This window comes from Clupea harengus, chromosome 20 (genome assembly GCF_900700415.2).
Source record: "Clupea harengus chromosome 20, Ch_v2.0.2, whole genome shotgun sequence".
Lineage (NCBI taxonomy): Eukaryota > Metazoa > Chordata > Actinopteri > Clupeiformes > Clupeidae > Clupea > Clupea harengus.
The window spans coordinates 26,245,783-26,266,800 of record NC_045171.1 but is presented as its reverse complement, the minus strand read 5'-3'; the positions used below and the strand labels follow the sequence as shown (position 1 = coordinate 26,266,800).

General features: G+C 46.0%; 2 protein-coding genes across 7 annotated transcripts; both read right to left on the bottom strand.

Moving 5' to 3' along the window:
* Positions 1-432: 432 nt before the first annotated feature.
* On the bottom strand, positions 433-8,648 carry rab41 (RAB41, member RAS oncogene family). Of its 4 annotated transcripts, none has more exons than XM_031587061.2 (8): positions 8,354-8,648; positions 7,046-7,104; positions 6,766-6,819; positions 5,465-5,570; positions 5,022-5,133; positions 3,985-4,078; positions 3,245-3,311; positions 433-2,656 (listed from the first exon to the last, which is right to left on the bottom strand). In XM_031587061.2, the coding sequence occupies exons 1-8, from the start codon at positions 8,430-8,432 to the stop codon at positions 2,592-2,594; spliced, it is 636 nt and encodes a 211-aa protein (XP_031442921.1). In that variant the 5' UTR covers positions 8,433-8,648; the 3' UTR covers positions 433-2,591. The 4 variants fall into 4 exon arrangements, with proteins under 4 accessions (XP_031442921.1, XP_012697586.1, XP_031442920.1 ...); XM_012842132.3 differs by lacking the exons at positions 3,985-4,078; positions 5,465-5,570 and adding exons at positions 4,527-4,620; positions 6,287-6,392 and having other exon boundaries at positions 8,354-8,635; XM_031587060.2 differs by lacking the exon at positions 3,985-4,078 and adding an exon at positions 4,527-4,620 and having other exon boundaries at positions 8,354-8,634.
* A 2,853-nt stretch (positions 8,649-11,501) lies between these two features.
* LOC116225168 (septin-6-like) lies at positions 11,502-21,018 on the bottom strand. Of its 3 annotated transcripts, none has more exons than XM_031587054.2 (7): positions 20,820-21,017; positions 18,604-18,765; positions 17,379-17,475; positions 14,688-14,856; positions 14,247-14,379; positions 13,654-13,844; positions 11,502-11,547 (listed from the first exon to the last, which is right to left on the bottom strand). In XM_031587054.2, exons 1-7 carry the CDS (start codon positions 20,838-20,840, stop codon positions 11,544-11,546), a joined length of 777 nt encoding a protein of 258 aa, XP_031442914.1. In that variant the 5' UTR covers positions 20,841-21,017; the 3' UTR covers positions 11,502-11,543. The 3 variants fall into 3 exon arrangements, with proteins under 3 accessions (XP_031442914.1, XP_031442913.1, XP_031442915.1); XM_031587053.2 differs by lacking the exon at positions 11,502-11,547 and adding an exon at positions 11,966-12,031; XM_031587055.2 differs by lacking the exon at positions 11,502-11,547 and having other exon boundaries at positions 13,510-13,844; positions 20,820-21,018.

Below are 21,018 nucleotides of genomic sequence, written 5' to 3'. Positions count from 1 at the left end.
CTCAATGCACTTTTTGGGCGTACATTACTACGCCACAAGTGATTTTCGATTGGGTAACAATTGTAGCGATACCACTGTGCTAACAAAAGCGCTTGTCACGTGCCCATATTATGTGCAACATGTACGGTCTGAATTCCTTTGAATGCGTCATATACATATTTTCTTAAAGAACATCACGCTTTTTGTTTTGATAAAGCATAACATTTTCCTCCACCTCTTTGCATGCTTCCTATACACATGCTTCCTTACATAAAACGAGTATACTAGAAGACCTATAATTTCTATCCACTGCCATTATCGAACAAGTGGATACAAATTGATAGATAGATAGATAGATGGATACTTTATTAATCCCGAAGGAAATTTAGGATTGCTGCATTGTGTGAAGAAAGACAGTTCCATAGTTCTTTAGGTGAGGAAGATACATTAGCGTTTGGTGAAATATCTTTATTTCATGTGATACACTTCGGTGTTTCTTTAACTTTACTTTTTTACAGCAGAGAATAATAGTACATTATTCACACAAACTTTGCTAAACACTAGTAGACAGCATATTTCAAATACACAGTTCAGATTAGCACACAGCTGAGTCAGTCAGTGACAAGTGTTGAGAGACTTGTTCGATGTAGTTGAATACTTTACATTTTTTTTAAGTCATCAAATCAGCTATAGAGGATAGTAATGAGTATTCATGTTGCTTGGATGTTCACAACAGCAGTGGTTATAATCAGATGTGTGTCATTTTGTGAGAGAGAGTGTTGTGGTGCAGTGGGGTGTACGTGACGCTTCAGACTAATGTTTGTAAATGTGACAATGACTACCATTAATGTAGGGACACTTCCCTAATCCGTGTAACCATAGTGACAAGAAAATGACAATATAATCAGACCCTTCTCCTCCAGATACAGTATCCAAGCAGACACGCAATGAATAAATAACTGATCACTTTTTCTACCTGCCACCATCTACGTCATTTTGGTCAAGCGTACAATGTTGTCATCTGTTGCTAGTCAAATAAAAATAAATAAATTAAGACATTTAAAACCAAACAGTCTTATACAAGCAAAAGCAACAAATGTCAAACTACTCTTGTTATTTCTTGCTTGTTTTTCTTTCCCACACTGAAGCCTAATGCTGCATATGAAGAACTTTGAATATCTGCTCAGCAAAAAACAACATCCTCAGATCAAAGCAATTCAACAGGCCCTTAAAACACCAATTCATCATGACTTGATTTAGTGTAACAATTATCATTTTTTTAAAAACAAAAAATTAAGGTCGCAAGGCATTTATACTGTCATCCACCTTCAGGTCTTGCATGCTGTTCCTACAACGGTGTACAAAAAAAGTGAACAGTACAAATGAAACACTAATAACTGGCAGTCAATGGGTGTCGAACAGGGCACACCTGCATGGTCACTCCAATGCTGCCATCTGCCTGTCCGCATGTCAGACAGACCGCTTGAGTTACAACTTGCTTCAAAGAGCCACTGGTTAAATGGGAGGTTCACAGTTACATATTTAAGTGGGGGTTAGTGGACATCCTCTGTAGTCCACTAGTTCATTTTCAGACCGTGTGGTGAATAAGAGACAGAAAAGTATAGAGGATAGTTCTAAGCTAGATATACTACAGTATTGTTTTCAGAGTAACTGTCCCTTTTTTGATTAAATGCAGATGAATGCTTTATTCATTCTAACTATATTGTACATTTTGTCTTGATCAATCCTCAACACATTATTGATAAATGGAACTGGCTTGCTTGCAGAGGTTTGACCACATGTATATGTTCTTTGGCTATTCATGACAGTCCTGGATTAAAAGAGTCTTGACTAATCTCTGGTCCCTTAAACCATTTCTGAACTCAACTGCAGGAGTATTGATGACGTATTGATGTATTGATTCTTCCAAGTTACTAAAACATCCCCTTGTCTATTGCACTGGGTTCCTATTTTCGCATGAACAGCTGACCAACAAAGATGGGCATCAGTAACAGTTGTTTGCAATCTCTCAGCATCTATAAGCCTTCTCTTCTTCTCCCTTACGGTAACAATCCGCTGAAATAAAAAGCAAAGGCATCAACACGGGACCTTCACCTACCCCTGAAATAACTGGAAAAGAAAATGACTTCACAACAACGAGTGTGACACCACCAATGCTCCAAAAAGGTGCAGGAACCTAAGAGCAGTGAGCTATGTCAGTCTGCAATCCTATAGAACGCCATGCAGTGGAATTGATGAAAAATCGGAACACTTTAGCATTTCACCTACGCTGTGTTAGATTATTTTTTTTGTCTTTTTTTTTAATCCATGACTAATATTTTCTGAAGATAACCTTTTTCTTTTTTTTAAATACAGCGTTATAGCACATCCACACGGACACTCCGAAAAATCACTGAGTTGAGGGAGTGGGAGGGAGGGAGGGGCGAGGGGGAAGAAAAAAAACGTTTCTCCATCTAATGGCGCCGAGCCAGGAGTGGAGCGAGTGGCCACTGAGAGACAAGCTGTTGGTGGGGAGGAGGCAGGACTGCTGGGGGGCCAGGTGGGCGAGGTGGGCGAGGTGGGTGAGGTGGGCGAGGTGGGTGAGGTGGGCACTAGCAGGAGCAGCTGCTCTCGGTCACTGGCAGCTCCGGGGGCTTCTCCAGTTTGATGTCAATCACTGGGGAGGGAGGGGTTAAGGATGTAATGAGGTTAAAAGCAGTAGCTAGCGTCCACCATGCAGTTCCTCATAATCACTAAGTGATACAGCAGTAGTTAAAGCTGCATTAATGTTACCTACTGCATTCATGTTTGATAATGGATCCTTAATGCAAACCCATGCCGATTTGGGGTTCCTGAACATTTATTGAGTCCCCGTTGAAATCAGAGCCATGGGAATTGGTTTAGTTTGGTGTTTTCAGTCTAAAAACCCTACAGGTGCAACAAAGATCTTGGGCATCTCACTCCCATACGGCTCTCTTCGGCAAAACAAGTTAAACACACCCTACCTTCAAAAAATATCCACATCGTACGTACACTCTTACGTCAGAAAAACACTACTCCCAAAAGCCCTGATTCACTGACACAAGATACTCAGGTTATACCAGTTCTGCATCACCTTACATCTGAAGCTCACTGGAAGAAAACACTCATCACACAGTACTACAGCAACAGTAATTAACATTGCACAATGCAATTTGGAGGAATCTGAATTTTGAGGTGTTCTGCATTCTCAGAGAGAAGCAGCATGCCGTCTGTGAAAGGATACTGTCCTCTTTGCTCTTCTCCGGTGTGCTGTCCATGCCAGGCAAGGCCGCGGCCACACGACGGAACAGCTGAAGAGAAACAGTGAAACAGTGAAATGGGTTGCAGTGAAGCAAGTATGACACTGACTAGCCTCTCATTTGCTTACAGCATCTTTGACTGCCAGTTCATATTGGACACTGATGAGCAACTCTTGTGGATTTTGTCTTTTTTCTTGACAAAATGCTACTTATACAATATTGTGAAGGAAAGCAGGCAGGCATTAAGGCAAAGCAAAGGTATGTGAATCAGGAACACAGACAGAAACACAGTAGCTGAAGCGCCATTACTGGACACTCAGGCCACACAGAGTGATGAGCAAACACACACTAAGGTACAACAACTACTAGCTTCATTCAAACCCAGACTTGGGATGGGACTTATAGGAGACGATGGTCAACTATTACACTGGAAGTTCACTGGGGGGCATTTGCTTGCTTAAGTTTGATTGAAGCCAGAAAACAATTCAATTATTAAGAAAAAAGCCACAGGTACGAGACAACACATTTACAGTGCACACACAAGCATGAGGGGCTCACACACTCCCCTCGTGTGACTGCGTTAAACAGAGAAGAAAGGTCACTGGCAAAGGGAGGGGGGAAAGAAAAGAGAAACAGAAATGGCAAGGTGTGGTGGCGGAGTCTCAGGGTGGGGATGGTGGCGCAAAAGGAAGGGTCTGCCCTGTCTTTAAAGGAGCATCTCTACCTGTTTGACATTGTAGCCAGTCTTTGCGCTGGTCTCAATGAACATGACATTCAGTTCCTTAGCTCTCTGCTCGCCTTCCTCAGTGGTGATCTGTCTACTCGGGCCAAAGCAGAGAGGAACGAAGACAGAGAGAGAACCCACAGAGGCACCAAGGAGAAGAAACGGAGCATGAGAGACGACAGGAAACAGAGAGAGAGAGAGAGAGAGAGAAAGAAAGAAAGAGAAGGAGAAGTAAGAATAACTCAGAAAATGTGCTAGCCCTTTAGAGAAATGTCAGTGTTAGTACAGCCGGAAGGGGCACAGACTTTCAAGAGAAGGTGGAGAGAGAGAGAGAGAGGACAGGAAGCACTGCTGTTGGAGGAGGACAGCAGCACTCACTCCTCCTGTTCTTTAAGACATGACAATCAGAGCAGAGAAACAACACACAGATGCACACGTTCATATTTCACCCTTAAGGAGCGCAGCCACAAAGAGGCTCCATTTCTTATGAGACTGAGGACACAGACCGAGGACAGTTATCACAGCATCACTTGAAGGCCCACCTGCTTGACGTTATAGCCAGCCTTGGCGCTGGTCTCTATGTACATCACATTGAGCTCCCGAGCTTTCCTCTCCGCAGCCTCTACTGACACTTGCCTGCCATTGCCCATGGGGGGGTGGAGGGTGGAGGGTGGAGGGTGGAGGGTGGAGGGCAAGACAGGCGTGGATGGGGTGGAGTTGGGGTGGGGAACATATTCAAAGTAGAGGTGGGAACAAAACAAAAATGGGGAAACAAACATAAATCTAAATCAAAATGGGGATAAAGAAACCAAAGACTTAACCAAGAAACTTAACAAACAAGGAAATCACAAGTGAAATGATAAACTGTAGAAATACGTTATGAGGGTTTGAATCAAATAAAACAAAATGGTAGAACAGAACTAAACCAAATATGAGGCATGCCTCTGAACATTGCACTGGTATGAAATGGCATTTTCTCTTCCGTGATGTGGACCCATGTCTACTCTCCACTTTCCCCATGTTCTACAGAACTGTACCTTTTATCAGCCAAGTCTGTCTTGTTGCCAACTAACATGATGATGACATCACTCCCCCGCTCTGTTCTGACATCATCAATCCACTTTGAGGTCTGCTGGAATGAATTTAAGTCTGCAGAAGAGAACGAGGTCAATAGGTGACAAAAAAGAAATGCTTATGGACATGGTATATTGTAAAAGTGTTATTTCTTTATATCTGCACGTGTGTTTACAAGCATGAATCTCAAACACAGCATTTCAAACCCAGGTTTTGAATCACACAGAGTAAGCACACTGTTAGTGAAGAAAAGTTCAACAGTACTTTAGTTAAAGCACAAAGCCCATGATCAGGTACCCCTCCACCCATCTATAACACCTGAACTAACTACTCCCTCTCTGGTGCATGGTCCTCACGGGGGCCTATCCCATAGCACCCTGGGGTTGACCCTAGCAGCCTGACTCACTGGTGATGTCATAGACCACCACAGCGATGGTGGAGTCACGAATGTAGCTCGGGATGAGGCTACGGAAGCGCTCCTGACCAGCAGTGTCCCAGAGCTGGAGACGAACCTGAAGATCCATGCAGACAGAGGGAGAGACAGAGGGAGAGACAGAGGGAGAGAGAGGGAGAGAGAGGGGGAGAGACAGAGGGAGAGAGAGAACAAGGGAGCAACATGGAGGAGAGGAGAGGGTGCGAGAGTGAGAAAAGACAGACATGGAGGTGGAGGAGAGAAATAGAGAACGAACAAAGACTTAAAGGAGTTGCAAAGAGGCAGCACAAAAGATCACCCATCCAGAAATGAGGGAGGTGGTCTCGGATAAAGGCAACAGAGGCAGTCATAAATTCTAGAATGTTCTGGAAAGCCCAATATGAAGTTATTAACGTTGGCTCAAAATCCCTTGATCGACAGAGATGAGACAGCCTGCTGTGTTGGTGACTCACACCAGAAAGCCTTTATCTGAAAGCGCCTCCCTATTCCTGCCCTCAAGCGTCACTGCAGGGGCCACATTCATTGAGTAGACATACTTGAACGTACATTAGTCAAACACAGACGTCCACCTTCTCTGGGGAAATATCTAAGGGCTCTGAAAATTCTCAAGCCCTTCAGTGGTAGTCGCAGATTTCCCCATTCAGAGATGCCAAGGTGAACGCAAGCGCTGGCCAAAGTGTTCAAGACAGCCCTATGAACGCGGCCCTTCCTGCAACCGCCTCCAGCTCACACCCCATCGGCCACATGGTGCAGGGCAGCGGTGCCAAGCAGGTGGGAGCCGGTGGCGATACCTACTTGCGATGTCATAGACCACCACAGCAGCGGCTGAGTCTCGGATGTAGCTGGGGATAAGGCTGCGGAAGCGCTCCTGCCCTGCAGTGTCCCACAGCTGGAGACGAATCTGTGACCACATCAGTGTGGGCCCAATGGGACCCAGCCAACAACAGCAGAATGGGAGTGGGGGATGAACAGAAAAACAACCAACTTAAAGAACAGAAAAGAAAAACAGAACGGCAGTGTGCCAATGCAGTGTGGGGAGAAATCAAAATGCACGTCTAATGAGGTGACGAGAGACAAACGACTAAAACATCTTCTAAAAAGCAACAAAATAAAACCAAACTCTAAAAATGCATCACACTTCTGCGTTTGATTGAAATATCAGCTGATGAGATGAGATGATGAACTAAGGTGAAGTGCCAACTACCAGAAAACTAGCAATGGTAAAGATGCTTCAAATATGAAGGAGTCAGGTTAGGTTGAAGAAACATGCCTACCGTACGATCTTCCAGGTACATCGTTTTTGATAGAAAGTCTATTCCAATTGTTGCCTGTGAGAAAAAAAATATCATAAAGGCAATATACACCTTCAGTATGTAACCTAATTCTAGGCCCAGAATCAATACCTTGCGATGGCAAGATGCCATACTCTAGTTTTCATTGTCATGTGTGGCTGCTATCCATGACAAGACTCTCAAGAACATCAAAACAGCATTGTCAGTGCTCCCTATTGGTTTCAGCTGTTTCATCTCTTTCCTGATGAAAGGTTTCGCTTACCTGATATGTATTGTCAAAGCTGTCGTACATAAACCTGGTGATGAGTGAGGTCTTCCCCACTGCAAAGACAATTTATGGCAATGAGCAACACATCGAGTCAATAAACAAATCAATCATGTTAGTAATCTGTTTTGGCCACGTTGATGAAGTAAAAGGGTTAGATTAGGATGACTGTTCATCAGAGCCTGCTGAACTCTGATCGCTGAGTTGGCAACAAGGGTGGTGCCAGAATCCTCACATAATGGATGTGAGCTAGGATAGCTAACTTGATGGGGAAATCGTTATACTGGCTACAAATTAAACTTGCATTTACAACTGCATCGACTAGATGACATATTTGCTGTAACAAAAACAACAATATAGCTACAATCGAGGAATATATGTCTCTGTAGCTTTCGTGGCGAATGTGGGTCGATATGGAAGGACAGATAGCTAACGTTAGATGGTCAACTAGATCCTAGTTGAGCTAGGTAGCCATCGCTACCACTAGCCTCAATCATATAAGTTAGCCGGCTAACGGGCTACCTGGGTCAAAATCATTTATATTGCCAAATACATTTTGACAATACACTATACATTACATCTAAGCTGTCTGATAACACACAATGTGGCTCGCATCCAATGAAATATGACACACAGTATTACTTACATACACAGAAGGAATTGTTTGGCTAGACTTGACTTCCTCTGGCTTGCAAGCCGACTACGCTAGCTAGCCAAAGCCGACAGCTATTATATAAAGCCAACGTTAACCGTATAACGTTGAACACCACACACAATAACGTGCCGGACTAGCGATTTAAATACACATGATATTACCCAAATGAATTCTTGAGGATAACAACCTTTTCGCTAAGCACTCAAGTGTAATTGTGAATACATTTGTATTTAGATACAACGTCCATTCTCAGCTCTTGCCTAGCTAGCTTCCAGCTTAGCAACGTATTCAATATCAGGGTGGATAGCTAGCTATGATATCTTATAACAGCAGGGTATAAGGTTGCTAACGTTAGGTAGCTAGCTGATGTCATCTGTTAGTGCGAAGAGAGATGGCTAGACAGGGAGCCACCAGACACAAAATATAATTTGTTCAATATTGTCAAGAGTATCCACCTCATTTGAACCTTAGTGTATACATGTCACTTCACTGACATCGGGTATGGTGTACTTGTTAGCTGACATTAGTTTGCTGTGGTGAGCATCTTTGGATCGGCCTGTCTTGTCGGCCTTAGTGGCTACGTTATCGTCGAGCATCCAATGAAACAAATCACTCAATTGCAAACCATCTTATAAACTGAGGAATCTTACCACTTTGCTCGCCTAAGAAAACGAGCTTGAATTTCCGCAGGGGGTTCCCAAACTCTCCACCACCCGTCGTTGTCGACATATTTATTTTACGATACAGACAAATCCCTGTTTACTTTCTATACAGAGAGGGGTAATACACGGTGTGTGCATATGGCTGTGCCTGTTTCCTGTACGCGTTAGCGCCTCGTAGTGACCAAAAAGGGTTGCCCCAAGAATATCTATTATAACAGGGGTGGGATTTTTTTCTTTCACACGAGAGTAAGTTAGCCTACATGTCTGTCATCCATTGCAAAACTTGAATCAAACTTTTACTTCAAACATAGATTAAAGCACACCATAAAACATGAACTTTCTGGGGAAATCTACTGTTGTTGTTCCTGTTGTTGTGAGAGAGGGTCTCTTTTTTGCCCCCTTGTGGTCAAACTGTAGACCAGGTAGCATTTTGTTGAGGAGGGTCAAGTCAAGAGTCTAGACTAACAAAAGAAAACACGTTGTTCCTATAACTTGTAGCAGTAGCATTTTATGACCTTTTTCAGGAGAAAAAAATCTGTCTCCTCCCCCTCCATGACCCTGTAGTTCTCGCACGAAGCCCTGTGAATACCTCTGTAACCCTGAAGTCTAGTGTACTCCTAGAATCCTTTACACCTATTGACCTTCCTGAACCCACTCCCCGGATATTCTCGTCTAAATCATCAGTGTGCTTACAAGACCACATGCCTACAGAACTATTTAAACACGCACCGCCTGTAATTAAATGAGACACTACACTACTTAAAGTCATTAACAACTCCCTAGGGGGTTTCAGGATACGTACCACATTCATTCCAAATAGCAGTAATCAAACCATCTCTCAAAGAACCTAACCTTGATAACCTGGCTACTTACAGGCCAACCTCCCGTTCCTGTCAAAAAATACTTGAAAAAGTAATAGCAAACATCTAAACATCCCAAACATTCAGTAATAGCAGACATCCAAACAACATCCAATAAGTGCTCCGATCTGGCTTTAGAGCCTATCGCAGCACTGAATTGGCCTGATCTACTCATTGCATCTGATCATGGAAACATTTCAGTACCGGTTCTTCTAGACCTAAGTGCTGCTTTCGACTCTATAGATCATCATATTTTACTACAGACACTTGAACACCATGTTGTTATCAAAGCATGTGCCCTATCTTGGCTTATGTCTTACCTTTCTAACCATCTTCAGTTTGCACATGTCCACAATGAATCATCCAGTCATACAAAAGTAAGTTATGGAGTTCCCCAAGGCTAAGTGCTTGGACCTCTGGTCTTCTCTTTGTACATGCTACCCTTAGGTGCTGTAATAAGGAATCTTGTCATTACCTTCCTTTACTATGCTGATGCCTTAACAGCCCAGTCTGACAGGGTGACAGGGTAATGTCGGATCTACAGCTGATGTTTGTCCTCATTTAGCCTGCCTGTTCACGGTGTTCACATGTTCACGTTAAGGTTAGAACACACTCAATCATGCAGGTCTAGAGGCCCTGGCCACAACACAATAAACACACAGTTACAAATGCTAACTACTCTTTGGAAGGATGGGTGGGGCTGACTGGCTCTTCAGAGACAACTGTACAATATAAAAAGAAATGCATTTGAGTTAAGGGTTCCATTCACATATATGGGGATCCAGCAGGGGCAGGAGGGGGGCAGGGGGGGCAGAGGGGGATGGGGGGGATGGGGCACAAAGGACAGCATGGCTCAGGAGATATGGGGTGTAAACTCTTTCACAGCGGGCTGAAGGAGCACTTTTACAGGAATCCTGAACTGCAAAAAGAGAAGGAGGATTATTGTTCCCTTTGGATAACAGCAACACTAATACACATGTATGTACACACATAAAAGGTTACAAAGATCAAGGCCTTGCTCATGTTAGTCATAGGCATGCATTACAACACCAGGTGCTTTTGCACGGAGTGAGGCAAACAAGGGGAAAAGTGTGTTATCCCACACAGACATTCCAGCACAATGTCCACACCCCTATGACCTCTGTAGCACATCACAGTAGTTGGATCACTTCTTGACTGACACGTTTAAAGGGCTGAGAAAGCCTTCTGCTCCATTTTAGTGCCCCAGCTCTGTCCGCTATCAGGAGTGCTCACTTCCTGCCAAACCATTAGAGCATATCAGGGCCACAGACACAGTGGATCCCTTCTGATGGAGCTGATACGGGGCACGAGGCCGCGGCTGGAGACCAGAGTGCGGAGCAGATGTCACGTTCCCCCGACCACCCCCGACCCTGCTCCGGCCAGATCAATGAGGATAGCTTAACCCCGGGCACATTTAGCTTGCCTTCACGCGCAGACTGGGGAGGAGGGGGGGGGGAGGTTGGCAGGGGCCTGGTCCATCATGAACAGCAGCATTATCTGAAGGGGGCACCACACCAGTGTGATGATGCTACTGTGGGAGCAGACCCATGAATGGCCTGCAGTGTGCCGTCACGGGAGGACAGGCCCAGGGCACACAACCGCACACTGTTGTGGATTTGAGGGCACAGATGGAATAATGAGGGATGGCCCAGTGAGAAAAATTAACTCTAGAACTGTCTCCTTGGCACAGGCCAGCATGACTAGTGAGGGATGGCCCAGTGAGAAACTGACACCAGAACTGTGTCCTTGGCACAGGCCAGCATGACTAGTGAGGGATGGCCCAGTGAGAAACTGACACTAGAACTGTGTCCTTGGCACAGGCGCAGCATGACTAGTGAGGGATAGCCCAGTGATAAACTGACACCAGAACTGTGTCCTTGGCACAGGCCAGCATGACTAGCGAGGGATGGCCCAGTGAGAAACTGACACCAGAACTGTGTCCTTGGCACAGGCCAGCATGACGACTATCTTAATCTGCCCTGCCTGACTATGGCATGAACAGATGGCATGCATTCTCTACATACAGAGGAGGGGCAGGCCACATATCTGGCAGTGATCGTCATGGTCACGGCTGTCACCGTCACAGTGTACAGTATGGGTTGGGTCACTGGTATTACATTCAGATTCAGTAAATGCCATGATTGTGGTCAACCACATAAGTCCCAACCAGATAAGTACTTGGACATGTGGTACTATGCCCAGAGGAATGTTGGCCTGATGCTTTTGAACACTGGGTAACCCCAGCAGCCTTACCAGGTAAGAGGTTGTCATGCAGCATGCAGGGAGCAGGTGAAGAGTTAACTGGAAAACAGCATGGGCAAGACAGGTGACACACACATACATACATACATACATACACATACATGTTGTACACATACACATATACTCTGTTCACATATATGTATGTTACATCTCAAACACTACGGGTCTGATGGGACGATGCTCTTGCCTTATAGTCACTGAAAAAAAGGTGGAATGTACTTTTTAAATATTCTTGGTGTTTCAGAACAGGGAAAGGATGGATGCAGCTTTATGCTAAGAGCATTATCTATCTAGTGTTTGATCCGTAACCTTCAGACATCACATATAGAGAGAGTGGGGTTGTGCACAGTGGGGGAAGGGAAATATATCCGCCCGCCCGGAAAACTGGAGGAGGCTGAGAGGAGAAACAGTAGGGAATGACAGAACTGGGAAAGAAGGAGGATAAAATAAATGAAATTTAAAAAAAAAAAAGAACCTTCTCAGTGCAAGTGTCTTCCTTGGTCAGGTGTTGGAGTCAAATCAGCTTGAATACACAATCAGCAGTGATTACCAACATGATTAGAAAACGGTTAGCATCAAAACAATCAGCAAAAATGTAACCACTGTTTGCACGTGATGCACAAAGCAAGACATCAGTCTGCACGGAGATCATCCAGGGAACATCTACAGATACTGACCGATCCAAACACTCTGGCAGATCAGCTCTGAGACGATGTTGATTATAAATCTCTCTCTGTCATCCCTTAATATTTCACTAACAACATTGGTTTTTGTCTACCCCAAAGTGGTGCTTATGTGATGAAGTAGAACTTGCAGAAGTTCCAATCAGATTCCTGGCAGAGCATAATGAATGGAAGCGCTCTTTCATCTTGGCATTGTTTAGCATCAGCTACTCTTTCTGGCCACCCAACATTAGTAGCATTAGCCCCACAGTCTGTAGCATAGTTAGACGCACCCATCAGTAGGGTGGTGGGAGTGTAAAAAAACAAATGGAGGTGTAAGCAAGCTTTATTGATCGTCTTTACTAGTGTCAGTGAGTGGTTTAAAAGCTGTAATTATAGTAATATCTATTTTACAATTGTTTGTGCAATGGCAATTTTATATCAGTCATGATATCACAGTACACTTAATGCCATAAATCTCTCAATCTTATTCTTTGATAAGTGGTGTATAGTAGATCTTTATAAAACTAGTTAAAATACCCATCTTCTTTTCCAGTACTGGAAACAACTAATTCAACTGAATTATGTGCCATCAGATATGTGGTTACTGATGAGAGCAGCTCCAGCTCAGTGAGAGTGAGTGAGTGTTTGATCCAGCTGTCTACATGTGTGTTTGATCCAGCTGTCTACATGTGTGTTTGATCCAGCTGTCTAAAGGTGTGTTTGATCCAGCTGTCTAAATGTGTGGTCAGATATGTGGTTACTGATGAGAGCAGCTCCAGCTCAGTAAGAGTGAATGTGTGTTTGATCCAGCTGTCTACATGTGTGTTTGATCCAGCTGTCTACATGTGTGTTTGATCCAGCTCAGTGAGAGTGAATGTGTGTTTGACCCAGCTGTCTATATGTGTGTTTGATCCAGCTGTCTACATGTGTGTTTGATCCAGCTGTCTACATGTGTGTTTGATCCAGCTGTCTACATGTGTGTTTGATCCAGCTGTCTACATGTGTGTTTGATCCAGCTGTCTACATGTGTGTTTGATCCAGCTGTCTACATGTGTGTTTGATCCAGCTGTCTAAAGGTGTCTTTGATCCAGCTGTCTACATGTGTGTTTGATCCAGCTGTCTACATGTGTGTTTGATCCAGCTGTCTAAAGGTGTGTTTGATCCAGCTGTCTAAAGGTGTGTTTGATCCAGCTGTCTAACGGTGTGGTCAGATATGTAGTTACTGATGAGAGCAGCTCCAGCTCAGTAAGAGTGAGTGTGTGTTTGATCCAGCTCAGTAAGAGTGAATGTGTGTTTGATCCAGCTGTCTATATGCGTGTTTGATCCAGCTGTCTACATGTGTGTTTGATCCAGCTGTCTACATGTGTGTTTGATCCAGCTGTCTAAAGGTGTCTTTGATCCAGCTGTCTACATGTGTGTTTGATCCAGCTCAGTGAGAGTGAATGTGTGGCAGAGGCAAGAGAAGGAGCGCTTGACTTACTTTTTCCTCTCTTTATCCCTCTTGAGTGTGGTGGAGCCCCCTGCCTGCTGGGCCTGGGACTGCAGGAGGTCAGCAGCAGTCCTCTTCTGCTTGAAATTGTTGAGCTCATCATCCAGAGACTTCCTTTTGTCCTCCAACTTCTTCTTCTCATCCTGGTGCAGCTTCTTCAGGCGGTCAAACTTCTCATGCAGCTGCACAGAGAGGTTGCTTCCGTTAGATTTCCATTGCATATAGGAAGAGTTAACAAAGGTTAAGTCCTGCCATTTTGTTCAATCAGTTTTACTAATATCATGTGTTTCCAATCCACCTAGCACCATTGCAATACATAATTAAGATCACCAAGATTGGCTTTATTCGTGGTCAATCAGTCAGTATTTATGGTCTGAATTGTGGAATCATTCTCAATACTACATACACCCACACCCTCAGTCAGTAAGTCAGTCAGTATTTATGGTCTGAATTCTGGAATCATTCTCAATACTACATACACCCACACCCTCAGCAGAGGGAGACAGAATGTAGCTCAGAGTCCTGGCTGAAACCTGAAACAGCCGCTGCAGCCTCCAGAGACTTCCAGAGACTTCCACACTGACCTCCTTCTCTGCCTCCTTCAGCTCAGACTCCTTCTCCTTCACTCGCTGCACGAACATCTGCCGCATCTCCTCCTCCTTCTTCTGAAGCTCCCCCATGAACTCGTTCCTCTTGGCCTCGTAGGTCTCCTGCAGACTGCAGAACGGAGAGGACGGCAAGGACACACACACACAGTCAACACGAGCCAAAGTCATACCGTTCTGTGAGCTTCCCCAACTTCACACAAACACTCATAGCAGTAGTATGAGACTGTACTGTTCAAGAACACATCCGAGATGCTGCAGTGAGCCTATGCTCCCAAAGGTAGGGTCTACAGAGAGCAGTTTCACTATAATGACTGTTGGCTGGGACCCTCACCTGAAGGGTGTGACATATAATGACTGTTGGCTGGGACCCTCACCTGAAGGGTGTGACATATAATGAATGTTGGCTGGGACCCTCACCTGAAGGGTTTGCAGTCGGGGTCGGTGTCTTTGAAGCCCATCTCCTCCAGCTTGCATCGGCGGTAGAGCTCGTAGTGGCGTGTGTGCGTCTGCTCCCTCAGATCCTCCATGTTCACCCGGACCAACATCTCCCTCAGCTTCACGAAGTCACAGTGATTCTCATTCTCCACTGCCAACGGCAACAACACCACAGGGCTACTTACACAGGGCTTTGCCTTTAGGCAAGTGCACAGACAATGAACTATAAACTCATAACTACAAGTTCTGGTAACCCTTTTAAAGCGTATCCGGATCTGAAGGTGCTGAAGATGACTTAGTGCTTTTGATAAATGAGTAAGAGTGTGAGTGTGGTTCTTCTCTTTATTATCAGTGGTTTCGAACTCGCACACACAGAGTTTATTTGGAGGGGCGCAGTCCTGCTTTATGCTCATCCAATCAGTGATTGATTGGGAGACTGAGACAGTGTCCACCCACAGGCCCTCCAAAAATGTTCTAGCCTTGACTTGGACAGAACACTAGAGGGAGAGACCTGTGTGTGTTCTTGACTTTACTTGGACAGAACACTAGAGGGAGAGACCTGTGTGTGTTCTAGACTTGACTTGGACAGAACACTAGAGGGAGAGACCTGTGTGTGTTCTAGACTTGGACAGAACACTAGAGGGAGAGACCGGTGTTCATGACTTGACTTGGACAGAACACTAGAGGGAGAGACCTGTGTGTGTTCATGACTTGGACAGAACACTAGAGGGAGAGACCGGTGTGTGTTCATGACTTGGACAGAACACTAGAGGGAGAGACCTGTGTTCATGACTTGACTTGGACAGAACACTAGAGGGAGAGACCTGTGTGTGTTCATGACTTGGACAGAACACTAGAGGGAGAGAGCGGTGTGTGTTGGACCCACGTGCACAGAACACTAGAGGGAGAGAGCGGTGTGTGTTGGACCCACGTGCACAGAACACTAGAGGGAGAGACCGGTGTGTGTTGGACCCACGTGCACAGAACACTAGAGGGAGAGAGCGGTGTGTGTTGGACCCACGTGCACAGAACACTAGAGGGAGAGACCGGTGTGTGTTGGACCCACGTGCACAGAACACTAGAGGGAGAGACCGGTGTGTGTTGGACCCACGTGCACAGAACACTAGAGGGAGAGACCGGTGTGTGTTCATGACTTTACTTGGACAGAACACTAGAGGGAGAGACCGGTGTGTGTTGGACCCACGTGCACAGAACACTAGAGGGAGAGAGCGGTGTGTGTTGGACCCACGTGCACAGAACACTAGAGGGAGAGACCGGTGTGTGTTGGACCCACGTGCACAGAACACTAGAGGGAGAGACCTGTGTGTGTTGGACCCACGTGCACAGAACACTAGAGGGAGAGACCGGTGTGTGTTGGACCCACGTGCACAGAACACTAGAGGGAGAGACCGGTGTGTGTTGGACCCACGTGCACAGAACACTAGAGGGAGAGAGCGGTGTGTGTTGGACCCACGTGCACAGAACACTAGAGGGAGAGACCGGTGTGTGTTGGACCCACGTGCACAGAACACTAGAGGGAGAGACCGGTGTGTGTTGGACCCACGTGCACAGAACACTAGAGGGAGAGAGCGGTGTGTGTTGGACCCACGTGCACAGCCCCATGGCAGCATGTGTTCACTGAAAAGGAGCCACTGCACGATGACAGAAAGCACCCCAGGCCATCACTATTGGATTTCTGCTCCATGGAGCTACGGCTAGCCTGGTCTCAGAGAGAACACACACCCCCAGTACGCTACGTGCACTGAATACGGATAGAGTGAAACGAGAGAGAGAGAGAGAGAGAGAGAGAAAAAGAGAGAGAGAGAGAGAGAGAGAGAGAAAAAAAGAGAGAGAGAGATGGGGGGGGAGAGAGAGAGAGAGAGAGAGAGAGAAACGAGGGCAAAGCAGCCTCATCTTTGAGAGCAATGACTCAGGCAATTGTTTCTGTTCTTAAAATGTTCCAGTTGAACAGGGCGAGATGAATCGGGGTCAGTTCTGTGCCTTATCTGGTCCTGTTCTAGCACTGACCTGGATCCATTACAGTCCAGGAAGGGACACGGCATCAGCCATCTGCCATAGGCGTGCCATAGGGGTGGGGGATATCGGTTCCGTTCTGTTCTAACGGTGTTTCCATGTTGACACACTGAATGAATCTTTAAAATCAATGCATTCACATGTAACAGAGTCAGGAGTTGATCTATTTATGTGGCACTCACTCAGTCAATGAAGCAATGCTGTCGCAGGAAGAGCCTTTGACATGAGTGAGCTTGGAGAGGGAGGGAGTGAACGCAGGGGACACGGTTTCAAAGATATGACAGCTCCGGCTCCTCTTTGGGAGAGGAACCAGCCTGCCATAGTTAGTGTGAGAGTGCGGGGCCCGGGGTCATGGTCAGAGAGGAACCAGCCTCTCATAGTTAGTATGAGAGTGCGGGGCCCGAGGTCATGGTCAGAGAGGAACCAGCCTCTCATAGTTAGTGTGAGAGTGTGGAGCAGGAGGTCATGGTCAGAGAGGAACCAGCCTGCCATAGTTAGTGTGAGAGTGCGGAGCAGGAGGTCATGGTCAGAGAGGAACCAGCCTGCCATAGTTAGTGTGAGAGTGCGGGGCCCGGGGTCATGGTCAGAGGGTGGGAGGCAAGCGCCTCATTTCCTCTCCAGGACGTGAGCACTGCTTACCCTGCACCGTCCCCCAGGGATACTGCCTCGCTTTCACCATCTTGTTCCCGATCTTCACTTCCTCAGTGCTGCCCACCACAGCGAACGGCAAATGGCCCTGGAGGAAACAAAGACACGGACTCAGAGAGAGAGAGAGAGAGACCAGACCCCCACACACACACACACACACACACACACACACACACACACACACACACACACACACACACACACACACACACACACACACACACACACACACACACACACACACACACACACACACACACACACACACACACACACACACACACACACACACACACACGCGATATCTGCCAGAGGAATGTTGAGATCAGGAAGTACATGAGACACGATGACCTTGTCAGCCACTTTCATTAAACATTATCTAAGAGGAGTGACCCATTGACTTTAACAGCCTCTTTCTCACAAAGACTCTTATAGTAAAACATGTACACCGTTCGTAGAGTTGTTTCTGTTGATAGGAGATTGCAGGAAGTCAGTGCCATCTCCTCATTCTCACCATGCGACTGCACACACGGCCCCCACACAACCGCTGATGAGATACGGGCACAAGGAACTTCTTTCCCCAGAGAGGAAGTTGGTGTCGTGTGTGTGCCAGGCTCAATGACAGCCCACACACACACACACACACACCAGCTGAGCAGAAACGCTAATAATACATCTTCTGGAGGCCTGAGGCTCCTGTGCTGTGCTTGTGCTTGTGCTTCCCAGGCTCATGACCTTGTGTTAGATTAGCAGTACAGTATGGAGACGCAGGGCCTCGAGGAACTGATTGATTCCACAGCTCTGTCTGTGTCCATTCATGCTTCGGCTCATGGAGCAGCCACACACACACACACACACACACACACACACACACACACACACACACACACACACACACACACACACACAGGATTGGGGCCCAGTTGAGGGCTTTCCCACACAGAACACTTCCTGGAGTGAGAATGATTCCCACTGCATTCCTCTCTCTTTGTGGTGCCATTTCCTGACTGAGGGCCACAGCAGGAGAAGTGGACGCCAGATGGTGCCTGGCCCATTCAAGACACTGATATCCGCCATACAAACTCAGTGATCACTGCCGTTAACTGAATGACTTATTGCAATACTATATTAAAAGAACCATAGATTTGATAAGCCCTGTGGCTATGAAATGCTAGACAAGCGCATTAAGATAGTATAATAAATAAGAGCGTCTTACATTCATGGTGGAGTTGATCTCAGCCACGGTCTCGTCGTCTGTGGGGAATTGGTAAATCTGAACTCCATTGCTGACCAGTTCGCTTGTGATCTTGATCTTAAATTTGGTGAGCTCACTCTTGGAAATGGCATCCGATTTGGCAATGATAGGGATGATGTTGACCTAGAGAGAACAGTTTCATGTCATTGACATCCAATAGAAATTGATCTCAAAAGATTTTGTGAATGGGGGGGAACGTGAAACACATCCGTGTCACTATTGAATTCAAACATGTAATAACCAGTAAAACCCATCTAAAACACACACAAATATCCAGGCATCATTTGTGCGTTTCTTTTTTTAGTTAGTGGAATTTATTTCTGACTTTAAAACCCTAAAGTACATTTAATCATGTGTTTTATTAATGAACATCAGAAGAGGATGGTAACAGACAGACAGAGTTCCTTCAGAGTAATCAACATTCCTTGCACTACTGAAGGTGCAGTGAAGTGCAGTGCTTCTGGGCCTTCAACGATGACATCAATCGGAAGCATAAAACTTGACACGATTGTTCTTGTGTCTTCTATGCATTGTGCTTGTTTGTTGACATGTGAGGTGCATTCGTTGACACTTGAGCAGGTCCCATAAATATGAACAGATGGATGAAGGGCTGTAGTGCACAGGATTTTTGGAAACTCGAAGTTCCATCAGTGGAAGTATTTGTATTCTTTAGAGAACCAGAATGAGTTGCTCCGCCTTTGATCAGCATGCTTTTTGGAGGCTGCCAGTCCAAACACAAAGACAAGAATTCTGTTTACGTAGAGTAACTGAAGTCAAACACATCTCCAATTTCTACCCTGTACACACTACTTACTCAAACTGATCGGGATTTAAGGTGGGGTGTCACTTCCGTGTGGCAGGCTGTGCACATTCACTGACTTGCAGGCAGGCCATTAAAAACATGAATGTGAGCGTCTCAGAGAAGGCTGGAGAGAACATCTGGCCCGGCCCCGATATAAATAGACCCTGAGATTCTCCTCATGCCTCACTGAATGATCTAGCTCACTAAAATATCACTTGGAAATTAAATCCAAAACATTTGCCTCTTTCATAACTCTAAGTAGAACCCCTCGAGGGATGCTTGTGACTCAAGGAAAACACTGTTTTCCACTCCACCCAGTCAAGGAGCCAGTCGAAGAGCCAGGGTGGGAGGAAGGATTGAGTCAGTAATGTGCTAGCATGGCTACAATTCTTCCTATCCATCACTACTGCTTTGGTTGCATTATATAATATGAAATAATCACAGAGGTTTAAACGGCGGAGGGGCGTGCACCTCTTACTGGAGTTCTTCAATTTCAGATTTTACAGAACAGGACAAGAGGACTTCTACGCAATAAATAACCTCATAGTGGTGTTCGAGCAGTGCACACATGGCCTGCAAATGAGATAACTAGTACGGATGCTATCTATAGAACTGGAATCCAATCTAGCACACATTTCCCTCTTGAAGCTTGACTCTCGTACAGTGGACCTTCCCACCCACACAAGCGTTTCAAAGAAAGGCTGATTTCCACACACCACCCACCCACCCACCCACCCACACACACACACACACACACACACCACCCACCCACCCACTGCTCTGCAGGCCCCCTGAAGAGGCGAGTAGCTGGTGATGGGGGGCATCCGGAGGCTGATGCCTGTGTAGATGTGTGGTCTGTGTACACAGGAGGGCTTTTTTGGTATTTTTAGCTTCATTGTATTAGGACAGGCTGCCAGTGGGCACAGCTGCTCTACGGAGAGGTAGGATGGCGCTTGGTTCAGCTCCACAGAGTCTCTGCAAACAGACCCTTAGGAAGGATCGGGAGGTTGAACAACACACTGCACAGCAGAACCATTCAAGCATAGTGGTGCAGCTCAACTGTGTGAAGGGTCCTGCAGCACATTAAAGCCCTGCCTTGATGCCACTATCAGAGTTTATGAGCCACACCAAATGCCTTCCAGTTGGCCAGCACCACTCTGACCTTTAAGATCTTCCACAGCAAACCAATTTCACGAGGCTCCAAATTGACTTTCCATTTTCTTTTGTGAAGGGAACAGAAGGCATCTAAACATACTGGACCATAGCAAACCAATTTGAAGGATAACGGAGTATAACGTTCTGCCTGTTCACACAGCCCTAAAAAGGCCACCTCAGCACAACGCTATGGACGTGCTCTCACTGAACTACTACTCACCTTGCTGTCCAGCTTCTTCATGGTGACAAGATCCAGAGACTTGAGCGAGTGTCCCGTGGGGGCGATGAAGTAGAGGCAGGCGTGGACACGTGTGTCGTGGTAGCTGTGGAGGGTGCGCTTGATCTTGAGCTCCTCCTGAAGGTAGGCCTCAAACTGGGTGTCAATGAACTCCACGATAGGTTTGTAACTGGGGAAACAA

Excerpts from the sequence above, each read along its gene's own strand:
- rab41 (XM_031587061.2), bottom strand. The coding sequence starts at position 8,432 with ATGTCGACAACGACGGGTGGTGGAGAGTTTGGGAACCCCCTGCGGAAA. Across the intron at positions 5,571-6,765 it reads TGTACCTGGAAGATCGTACG|GTTCGTCTCCAGCTCTGGGA; the intron begins GTAGGCATGTTT and ends ATGGATCTTCAG. Across the intron at positions 5,134-5,464 it reads GGTGGTCTATGACATCACCA|ACTTAAATTCATTCCAGCAG; the intron begins GTGAGTCAGGCT and ends TCTCTTCTGCAG.
- LOC116225168 (XM_031587055.2), bottom strand. The coding sequence starts at position 20,840 with ATGAAGAAGCTGGACAGCAAG. Across the intron at positions 14,857-17,378 it reads TCCCTGGGGGACGGTGCAGG|TGGAGAATGAGAATCACTGT; the intron begins GTAAGCAGTGCT and ends TGCCGTTGGCAG. Across the intron at positions 14,380-14,687 it reads CCCGACTGCAAACCCTTCAG|TCTGCAGGAGACCTACGAGG; the intron begins GTGAGGGTCCCA and ends TCCGTTCTGCAG.